The sequence below is a fragment of the Streptopelia decaocto genome, assembly GCF_964273445.1.
Source record: "Streptopelia decaocto genome assembly, chromosome: 20".
Lineage (NCBI taxonomy): Eukaryota > Metazoa > Chordata > Aves > Columbiformes > Columbidae > Streptopelia > Streptopelia decaocto.
Genome location: NC_138675.1, coordinates 1,622,472 through 1,633,931, shown reverse-complemented (window position 1 = coordinate 1,633,931; position 11,460 = coordinate 1,622,472). Strand labels below are relative to the sequence as shown.

The following is an 11,460-nucleotide window of genomic DNA, read 5'->3' as shown; positions in this document are numbered from 1 at the left end:
GCGGGGGACACGTGTGACACCCCCACTTTGCTCGGCGCCCTTTGCACCCGCGGTGGCATCGCCGGTGTCCCCAACCACGTCCCAACCCCTGGCGCTTCCCAGAAAGCGGGCGGCACCGAGCTAAGTTTAACCACTCCCGGGGTGCTCGGTGGTTTTTGGGGGTTCGGGGGGGCGGGGGGGGGAACCACTTATTCTTGGCTGGGGATTTGGCGCCGAGCCGGTGGCCACCAGGGCTGGTGGCCAAATGCCGCTCCCGACGCCGCGGTGGCCACCAGAGCTGAAAAGGTTCTTCTTTTGGGGGCTCGCCACATTTTGGGGAACCCGCAGCACCCAAAAATAGGGGAAAAAAATCAAAGCAAGGCTTTGCTCAGCAGTGCTGCCGCGAAAAACCCCAAATCTGCGTAAATAACCTCAAAAATGGGGGGGGGGGGCGGTTTGAAAACCACGCAGAGCATCTGGCCTGGCTGATGTTTAGGGTTTTGGGGACCCCCCCCCCCCCCCCAGATATCCAGGACCCCCCTCCCAGCATCTCCGGGCTGTAACGATAAATAAACCTTTATTTTATACAGGACTCACAGGAAACACAAACACGGGTTGGGGGGGCTTGAAAAAATAATCTTCCCCCCCAAAATTCCAGCATCCGACCCATTCCGGAGCTTTTTTCCCTTAAAATAAAAGGGGGGGACAGGGGGAGCCCCACGTTGGGTTTGCCCCGGATTTGAGCCCCCCCCCCCCCCCCTTTTCTTGGGGGGGGAATGTTTGAGTTGGACACTCTTCATTTTGGTGGCCCCCACCATGTGGCATTGGGGTCACAGTGGAAGGGGGGGGCCCATGTGGTCCATCACCCCCCCAGGGGTATTTGGGGTGATGGAGATTGTCTGGAGGGGGGGACGCCCCAATTGTTTTGGGGGGGGGGGATATCCCCCAAATCCTGCACCGGGACGATGGCTTCGGCTCCTGGCACGGGGGTGGCACGTGGCGGGGGGGGAAGCGGTGACACCCCCCCGGGATGGGGGGGTGACTATGACCCCTGTGCAAAGGGACATCAGTGGGTGCCCCCCATGTGGGTGTCCCCATTTTGGGGTGCGGGGGGGGGGTACACAGCCTCACCGGGTTCTGGGGGGGCCGATCCAGCTGGATTTTGATCTCGGGGGGGTCCGGGGGATGGCGGCCTGAGGGAAAAGGGGGGGGTGAGCACCCCACCGGGGGTCCCCACACCCCGCCGTGACCTGCCACGCGGTGACACTACCTGGGAGGGGACCAGGGGGGTCATCCGGCCAGGGGGTGTTGGCGAAGGCGTCGCGGTGGCTCCCCGAGGGCGAGCGGCTCTCCTGGGGGTGCAGGGGGGGGGTCAGGGGGTGCTGCCCCCCCTCCAAGCCCCCATTTCATCCCCCCCGCTCCCCGTACCCGTCCCGGCTCCCCGGGCTCCTCGGCGCTGCCGAAGCTGCTGGCGCTGGAGGACGAGCGGGAGAAATTCGGTGGCTCCGGCTTCTCGGCCCTGCCAGGGGACGGTCCCCAGGGGAGGGGACAGGCTGGCACCGCGCCCTGCGGCCACCGCCACGGCCCGCGCGCCGCCGCGCTGTCCCCTGTCAGCCCGGCCCTGTCCCCAGCTCCATGTCACACCGTTCCCAGGACGTCACATCCCCGTGTCGCCTCCTCCCCGTGCCATCCTGTCCCTGGCATGTCCTATCTTCATGACACCTTGTCCCCATGCCATCCTCTCCCTGGCACGTCCCATCCCTGTGCCACTCTGTCCCCATGCCATCCCATCCCTGTGGCACTCTGTCCCCATGCCATCCCATCCCTGGGACATCCCATCCTCATGACACCCTGTCCCCATGCCCTGGGATGTGCCATCCCCATGTCACCCTGTCCCCATGCCATCCCCTCCCTGTGATGTCCCATCCCCATGCCATCCCATCCCCATGTCCCTTGTCACCACACCAACCTGTCCCCATGCCACCCTGCGCCCAGACCACCCAAGTGCCACCCCACTGCATCCCCCCGCTACCTTGTCCCTGTGCCACGCTGTCCCCATGACATACAGTCCCTGTGCTGTTAGGTTGCTGGTGACCCTGTCCCTGTGCTGTTCTGTCCCCATGCCACCCACCCCAGTGCCACCCTGTCCCTGTGCCACCCCATCCATGTGCTGCTCCATCCCCATGCCCTCCAAGTCCCTGCATCACCCCAGTGTCACCCTGTCCCAGTCCCACACCACCCCCTGTGTCACCCCGTTTGGGTGCCACCTCACCCCAGTGTCACTCTGCCCCCGTGCCACCCTGGCCTCATTGCATCTATGTCCCACTTTGTCCTTGTGCCACCCCATCCCAGTGCTCTCCATTCCCTGGGTCCTCCCTGGGCATCCCTGCGCCACCCTGTCCCAGTGCCACCCCATCCCCTTGCTGCTCCATTGCAGTGCCTTCTGGTCCCCATGTCACCCTGTCCCAGTGCCACCCCATCCCCTTGCTGCTCCATTGCAGTGCCTTCTGGTCCCCATGTCACCCTGTCCCAGTGCCACCCCATCCCCTTGCTGCTCCATTGCAGTGCCTTCTGGTCCCCATGTCACCCTGTCCCAGTGCCACCCCATCCTGGTGACACGTTGGCCCATTGCATGCCCATATCACCCTGTGCCCTCCAGTTTGTCACCCCCACATCACCCATCCCAGTGCCCTCCATTCCCTGTGTCACCCCCATGTGACCCCATCCCTGTACCACCTTGTCCTGGTGCCACCCCATCCCCTTGCTGCTCTTTCCCAGTGCCCTCCAGTCCCCATGTCATCTCATCCTTGTGCTGTCCCATCCCAGTGCCACCCCATTCCAGTGTCACCCTGGCCCATTGCATCCCTATGGCACACTATCCCTATGCCATCCTTTTCCTGTGTCACCCCTTCCCTGTGTCACCCCTTCCCTGTGTCACCCCATGCCAGCGCCCTCCATTCCCTGTGTCATACCTGTGCCACCCTATCCCAGTGCCACCCCTTCCCTATGTCACGCCATCCCTGTGTCACCCCATCCCAGTGCCCTCCATTTCCCGCGTCACCTCCATGTCACCCCATCCCTATGCCATCCTTTCCCTGTGTCACCCCATCCCAGTGCCCTCCATTCCCCGTGTCCCCGCGATGTCCCATGGCGGGTGCGGGACCTGTCGGGGTGTCGGCGGCTCTCGGGGGAGCTGTGTGTGGAGCAGGCGCCCTCGGGGGTGGCGGCGGGGCCGTCCCTGCGGGAGGCGGCGGGCGCTGGGGTGACACCGGGAGGGGACAGCGGGCCGTGCCAGCCCCCGCCCGCTCCCGGCGCTCACCTGCCGGCCGGCGCCTCCTGGATGCTCTCGATCCCGATGGCGCTGGAGCGGCGGGAGCCGAGCGGGCCGGGCCGCCGCCGCGACGGGCTCTTCCCGGGCACCAGCAGCGCCTGCGGGACGCCGTTAACCGGGGAGCGGGGCGGGGAGCACCCGCAGGGTCATCGGGGGGGGTCCGTTCCGGGGTACCCACCTCTTCCACCGAGCCCAGCCCGATGGCGCTGCCGCGGCGTCCCCGCCGGCTCCCGGGCACCAGCAGCGACTGGGGGCGGCACCGCGTCACCGGGTCACCGGCCCGGGGGGCACCGCGTCACCGGGGGGCACGGGGAGGGGCGGTACGGCGGGGTGGGAGGGGCTTGCACGGAGGGGCGTGTCCAGGTGAGCCCGGGAAAGGGGCGGGGCTTGCACTGACGAGGCGCTACCTGGGGGTGTGGCTAGGGAAGAGGCGTGGCTAACGCTTTTCTAGGGGCGTGGTTTGTATGCCCTGGTCGCTGGATGGGGCGTGGCTTTGCGCCAGCGGGGGCGTGGCCTCACGGGAGTGAGCGTGTCCTCAACCAGGCAAGCTGGCTGAGCGGTGGGCGTGGCCAACCCGCTGGGGGCGTGTCCAGGGGCACTCACACCGTCGGGGGGTCCGGCGGCGCTGGCGGCGGCGGCGTTGGCGGCGTTTGGGGGGGGCGTTGTGGGAGCCCGGCGGGGTCCCAGCCCCACGACCTCCAGAGAGGGGCTGCGCCCCCGCAGCGCTCGCTGCAAGGCCCCCCCGCGCCCCCGTCAGCAGCGCCCGGGCCCGCCGGGTCCCTCCCGCCCCCCCGTTCCGGTGGCAGGAGGAGCAGGGACCCCCCCGCCGTGCCCCACCTTGAAGGACTCGAAGAAGCCCGGGGCGGCGGCGCCGTTGTCGGAGCGCTCGTCGTCGGGGCCCAGCCCCAGCATGGCCTGGCTGCGGGCCTGCAGCTCCTCGTGCAGCGTCTCCAGCAGCGCCGCCCGCGTCCGCTCCTGCGGGACCCCGCGGGACCCCCCTCAGCCCCGCCCGCGCTGCGGGGGACCCGCGGCACCTGCCTCCCACCGCCCCGCGCTCAGCCCACGCAGCCCCCACAGCGTGCACAGCACCCCGTGTGCACAGCACGCACACCACAGCACCTACAGCAGGCATCCCCCCCCCATCCGCACAGCACACCCCGCAGCACCCACGTGCACAGCACCCACATTACAGCACCCACAGCAGGCATCCACCCCCCCCGCACAGCACACCCCGCAGCACCCACGTGCACAGCACCCACAGCAGGCATGACCCCCCCCACCATGCACATCACCCTGTGTATGCTGCACCCACACCCACATCACCCCTGCAGGCACAGCACCCATGTGCACAGCACCCAAATCGCGCACAGCACCCAGTGTATGCAGCACCCACATGTACAGCACGCACACCACAGCACCCACAGCAGGCATGACCCCCCCATACACAGCACACCCCCACAGCACCCACGTGCACAGCACCCACGTGCACAGCACCCAAATCGCGCACAGCACCCAGTGTACACAGCACCCACGTGCACAGCAGGCATGGCACCCTGCCATACACAGCACCCAGTGTATGCAGCACCCACATGTACAGCATGCACACCACAGCACCCACAGCAGGCATGACCCCCCCATACACAGCACACCCCCACAGCACCCACGTGCACAGCACCTGGTGTTCATGGCACCCATGTGCACAGCACCCACACCCACATCACCCCTGCAGGCACAGCACCCATATGTCACACAGCACCTGCTGTACATGGCACCCACGTGCACAGCAGGCGTGGCCCCCCCGCCATGCACAGCACCCAGACACACAGCACCCTTGCAGGCACAGCACCCACGTGCGTGGCATCCAGCTGGCATGCAGCACCCACATGTGTGCCACGCCTCCCTCGCCCCGGGCACAGCACCCATGGTATGCACAGCACCCAGTGGATGTTGCACCCACACACACCAGGTACTGCACCCAGTGTACACAGCACCCACATGCACACCCCCCACATCGTGCACAGCAGCACCCATTGCATGTAGCACCCCCAGTGGAGGTGGCACCACATGCACAGCCCTCCACATTGCACAGCACCCAGACGCATGGCACTGCATGCCCAGCACCCGTGGCATGCGTGGCACCCACAGCACTGCCGCAGGCACAGCACCCACAGCACCCACAGCATCCCTGCAGTCACATCACCCACATCCACAGCACCCACAGCACCCCTGCAGTCACATCACCCACATCCACAGCACCCACAGCATCCACAGCACCGCTGCAGTCACATCACCCACACCCACAGCACCCACAGCACCCACAGCACCTCTGCAGTCACATCACCCACATCCACAGCACCCACAGCATGCACAAGCCCTACTGCATATGCAGCACCCATGGCACGTGCCACCCTATGTGCACAGCACCCATGTTGTGCCCAGCACCCATGGCATGCACAGCACTGTTGCAGACACAGCACCCACACCCACAGCACCCACAGCATCCCTGCAGGCACAGCACCCACATCCACAGCACCCACATCCACAGCACCCACAGCACAGCACCCACAGCACAACTGCAGACACAGCACCCACATCCACAGCACCCACAGCACAGCACCAACAGCACAGCTGCAGGCACAGCACCCACAGCACAGCACCCACAGCACAGCTGCAGACACAGCACCCACATCCACAGCACCCACAGCACAGCACCCACAGCACAGCTGCAGACACAGCACCCACATCCACAGCACCCACAGCACAGCACCCACAGCACAACTGCAGACACAGCACTCACATCCACAGCACCCACAGCACAGCACCCACAGCACAGCTGCAGACACAGCACCCACATCCACAGCACCCACAGTGCGCCCAGCACCCCCATGCCCCATGACATGCACAGCCCCACTGCAGGCGCAGCACCCGCATCCACAGCACCCACATACCCCTTGCCATGCCCAGCCCACTGCAGACCCCCAAACCACCCAGCACCCCCGTGCTCAGCACCCACATTGGCACCCACCTCCAGCTTGGCGAACTTCTCGGCCTTGTAGCAGGCGTACTCAGCATTGATGAGCTTGGTCAGCAGGAACTCCTGGAACTCGGGGCCCTGCGGGGCGAGGGGCACCCCTGGGTGGGTGCCACCCCGGGGAACCCCCCCCCAGGCGGCACCCATGGGTGCTCACCTTCCTGAAGACGGCGGGGTCGGGCAGCGGCGGGCCGAAGAAGGGCACGTCGTCACGGGCGGTGACGGAGACCTGCGGCGGGTGGGCAGGCCGGGGGGTGACAGGGCACCCCGCAGCACCCCTGGGGATGGGGAAACTGAGGCAGGGGGCGGTACCTTGTAGAGGGTCCCTTGGGTGCTGCCCTGCTCCAGCTGCACCACCACGAAGGCGTGCAGGAAGTTGGAGGCGATCATGTCGGGGACGAAGGGGGTGTTCTCGTCCTGGAACACCACGGCCACGATGTCGTTGCCGATGTGACGCTTCCGCTGCAGCTGCGGGGACACGGGGGACATGGGGAGGTCACGCCAGGGGGGCAAAGGGCGGTGATGGTCCCTATACCCCATAGGTGAACCCAGCACCCAGGGGTGCCCCTGAAGGTTTTGTGTCCCATAGACACCCCCCAGCACCCAAGGGTGCCCTGACAAGCCTCTGCACCCCATAGACACCCCCTCGCACCCATGGGTGCTCTGCTGGACCCCTGCACCCCATAGACACTCCCTAGCGCCCAAGGGTGCCCTGACAGCCCTCTGCCTCCCATAGACACCCCCCAGCACCCAAGGGTGCTCTGTGGGCCCTCTGCACCCCATAGACACCCCCCAGAACCCAAAGGTCCTATGTGGGCCCTCTGCACCCTATAGACACCCCCCAACACCAAAGGGTGCTCTGTGGGCCCTCTGCACCCCATAGACACCCCCCAGCATCGAAGGGTGCTCTATGGGCCCTCTGCACCCCATAGACACTCCCCAGCACCCAAGGGTGCTCTGTGGGCCATCTGCACCCCATAGACACCCCCCAGCACCCAAGAGTGCTCTGTGGGCCCTCTGCACCCCATAGACACTCCCCAGCACCCAAGGGTGCTCTGTGGGCCCTCTACACCCCATAGACACCCCCCAGCACCCAAGGGTGCTCTGTGGGCCCTCTGCACCCCATAGACACCCCCCCAGCACCCATGGGGTGTGCTGCTAGCCATTGTGCCCCTCCCCCCCCCAGCACCCATGGGTGCTTCTGGAGCTTTTGCATCCTATAGGCAACCCCCCAACACCCAGGGGTGCCCCTGAAGGTTTTGCATCCCATACACATCCCCCAGCACCCATAGGGTGTAGTGTTAGCCCTTGTGTCACACAGATGCCACCCCCCAGCACCCAGAGGTGCCCAAGGATCCCCTGTACCCATAGACACCAGCCAGCACCCATGGGTGCCCCTGCACCCCACTGACACCCCCCAAGCACCCAGAGGTGCCCAAGGATTCCCTGCACCCCATAGATGCCCCCAGCACCCACAGGTGCCCCAGGTCCCCCTACACCCCCTCCCCCAAGCACTCATGTGTCCCCCCAGCACCCCAGCACCCATGGGTGCCCCCACCTGCTGGGCGTCCCCCTCGGTGTAGGGCAGCTTGGTGGAGACGTGGAACATGATCTCCTTGTCGCGGAAGTGACAATAAACCGACTCGCTGCCCGTCTGCCCGTGGGTCACGTCCAGCCCCCCCCGGAACCTGCGTGGGGTGGGGGCACAGGCACCCTGAGCCTGGGCCCCATGGGTGCCCCCCACCCAGCCCCCCGTCACGCACCCCTTGAAGTCCCGCAGCTGCACCCGCTGGCCCAGAACGTCGAGGAATTCGGCGAAGGCCGGGCTCTCCTCCGTGGTGCCGAAAAGCTCCTCCTCGGAGGTCTGCAGGGTGACGGGGGGTGTCAGCACCCACCCGCGACCCCCCACCCTCACCCCCACCCACCCCGCCCCGTACCTGCCCCAGTTTTTGGTAGATGACCCCAAATTTGAAGTGGTTGCTGAGCACGTGCTCATCAAAGGCAAGGATGAGGCGGGACGCCTGTAGGGCGGGGAGGGGGCGCGCGGTGGGTGGGGGGCACCCCGGGGTGCTCCCCCACCCATGGGTGCCCCCCTCACCTTGGGGTAGAGCACGGGGTAGAAGCGATCCACGTTGATGTCCTCGCACACCAGCTGCAGGAAGGATGGGAGATGCGATGGGTGGCTCGGGGTTGGGGGGGGCACCCATGGGTGCTGCCGGAGGTGTCGCACCCACCTTGGCCATCTGCACCACATTGGGGAACTCAGCCAGGCAGGAGATGGGCACCACGTCGTGCAGGGTGCGGGCACGGGTGCTGCGGGGCGAGGTGGGGGTCAGGGTGGCCCCCGACGCCCGGTCAGCACCCATGGGTGCCCCAGCACCCTGCTCACCGCAGCAGCAGGTGGAGCTGCTCCTGCTCGTCGTACTTGAGGGAGAACACGAGGTGACCCAGCACCGGGTCCAGCGAGTAGTAGTTGAAGTGCTCCTGCGGGAGGGGCCGGCACCCGCCACCGTGTGATGGGTGCTCACATGGGCAGCACCCGTGCCATGGGGCACCCATGGCCATGAGCACCCATCCCAATAGAGTACCCATGCCCATGAGCACCAACATCCATGAACACCCGTCCCCATAGAGTACCCATGACCATGAGCACCCACATCCATGAACACCCATCCCCATGGAGCACCCACATCCATGAACACCCATCCCCATGGAGCACCCATGCCCATGAACACCTGTCCCCATGGAGCACTCATCCCCATGGAGCACCCATGCCATGGGGCACCCATGGCCATGAGCACCCATCCAATAGAGTACCCATGCCCATGAACACCCATCTTACAGACACTTGTAGATTCCCAATGCCCATGGACACCCACGTCTACAAGCAACCATGCCGTGGGGTCCTGAGCACCCACGCCATAGGGCATCCATGTCCATGAGCACCCACACCCACAGATACCACCACCTATGGAGCACCTACACTGACTGGCACCCATGCAATGAGCCACCTGTGGCCCTGAGCACCCATGTGCATGTGCACCCATGATATGGGGCACCCAGGTCCCTGAGCACCCATACCCATAGATACTCACATCCATGTCCATGAGCACCCATTTTCATGACCACCCATGTCCATGAGCACCCACGCCCATGGGCCACCCATCTTACAGACACTTGTAGGTTGCCATGCCCATGGATACCCATGTCTATAAGCACCCACGCCACGGGAACCCAGGTCCCTGAGCACCCATACCCATGTGGCTTCCACACCCATAGATACCCACACCCACCTGCATGAGCACCCATATAGGAGCACCCATGCTGTATGGCACCCAGGTCCATGTGCACTCAAACCCATTGGGCTCCCATGCCCATAGATAACTACACCCATGAGTCACCCACGTCCGTGAGCACCCATGCTGCACAGCACCCCAGCCCACCAGCACCTGCAGCCATAGGGCTTCCATGCCCATAGATACCCACACCTACCCCCATAAGCACCCTTACCATGAGCACCCATGCCATGGGGCAGCCAGGTCCATGAGCACCCCTGCCCATAGATACCAACGTCCATGAGCACCCCTACCCATGAGCACCCATGCCATGGGGCACCCATGTCCACAGATACATACACCTACGAGTCACCCATATCCATGAGCACCCATGCCATGGGGCACCCATGTCCATAGATACCTACACCTACGAGTCACCCATATCCATGAGCACCCATGCCATAGGGCACCCATGTCCATAGATACCTACACCTACGAGTCACCCATATCCATGAGCACCCATGCTGTAGGGTACCTATGATCACCCATAGATACCCACATCGACCCCAATGAGCACCCATACACACAACCACCCATTCCACGGGGCACCCACATCCATGAGGACCCATTTATGGGGTCTCCATGCCCACCCATACCCATGGGGAACCCACCCACGCCTGAAGCACCCATGGGACCTCACCTTGCCCAAGAAGTGCTTGCGGTAGATCTTGGCCGTGTGGTTGCCCTCCAGCTTTGCCCGGGTGCTGGGTGCCGGGGTTTGGGGGGACTCGGGGGTCCCGCTCAGCTGGTGGTTGGTGCCCTCGATCCAGTAACCCCCAAACTGCGGCAGGAGGATGAGGGGGAACGGCCCCTCCCGGCCCAGCACCTGCACCCACAACCCGGGTGGGTGCTCGGCCCACTCACCCATCAACCCCCCACCCGCCCAGCACCCATCTCTGGGGGAGGGGGTGCTCTACCTCGTGCACGCTGGGGTAGGGGATGTAGTCCTCCTCCGTCTGCAAGACAACGCGGTGGGGGAGGCCATGGTAGCACCCATGGGTGCTGGGGGAGGGTGAAGGCCATGCTAGCACCCACGGGTGTCCCCACCCCGGCGACGCCTACCTTGAGCGGTGGGGGGACGGCGTGGCGCTGCTGGGCCATCCTGCTGCCTGCGGGACATGGGGCTGTGGGTGCCCGTCCCCGCACCTCGTCACCGGCGCCTTTGGGTGGGGGGCACCCCTGGGGCTTACCTCAGGGAGGGGTGGTCGAGGGGGCGGTGCTGTCGGTTGGGGACACGTCTAGGTGGCGCGGGGGGGCCCTGGGGGGCCCATGGTGCTTCGTGGGGGAGAGGGGAGCTCCCCACAGCTCGGGCGGCGGCGTTACCCCTGGAGCCTACTGATGGCACCGAGCCAGGCGCCGCCGTGCCGGCTGCGGGGAGCCGGCGGCCCGGGAGCGGCGGGAGTCGGGTCACTCCATGGGGGGTCCCCGGCTGCTCAGACCCCCCCAAACTCACCGCACCCCCCCACCCCCCCAACCCGAAGGGCGCCCTCTGCCGGCGGGAGGCGGCGCCGCGCGGGGCAGCACCACGGACAGCGCCGGGCGGGACGGGACACGGGGACACGGGGACACGGGGACACGGGGACACCGGCCCTGTGCAAACACACCCGTGGTGGAAAAGGGTCCCACCCCCCCCTGCAAACACACCCCGGGCGCGCGCGACCCTCGTGCAAGCGCGAACCCTCGGGCAAATGCGCCCCGTCCCCCTGCAAACACGAAGGGGGGCAGGTGTGTCCCTGCAGGTGTGACCCTGGTGCAGGTGTGACCCTGGTGCAGGTGTGACCCTG

At 65.8% G+C, this 11,460-nt stretch overlaps 1 protein-coding gene across 1 annotated transcript; it reads right to left on the bottom strand.

The window, feature by feature from the left end:
* Positions 1 to 127: 127 nt before the first annotated feature.
* On the bottom strand, positions 128 to 11,029 carry RAP1GAP (RAP1 GTPase activating protein). Its single transcript, XM_082070113.1, has 21 exons — positions 10,867 to 11,029; positions 10,739 to 10,785; positions 10,594 to 10,632; positions 10,317 to 10,502; positions 8,731 to 8,825; positions 8,576 to 8,654; positions 8,440 to 8,493; positions 8,279 to 8,362; positions 8,105 to 8,205; positions 7,900 to 8,029; positions 6,654 to 6,809; positions 6,499 to 6,570; positions 6,336 to 6,422; positions 4,148 to 4,285; positions 3,489 to 3,557; positions 3,299 to 3,408; positions 3,143 to 3,217; positions 1,408 to 1,498; positions 1,250 to 1,331; positions 1,111 to 1,172; positions 128 to 1,030 (listed from the first exon to the last, which is right to left on the bottom strand). The coding sequence occupies exons 2-21, from the start codon at positions 10,775 to 10,777 to the stop codon at positions 1,022 to 1,024; spliced, it is 1,758 nt and encodes a 585-aa protein (XP_081926239.1). The 5' UTR covers positions 10,778 to 10,785; positions 10,867 to 11,029; the 3' UTR covers positions 128 to 1,021.
* Between the last annotated feature and the right edge of the window lie 431 nt (positions 11,030 to 11,460).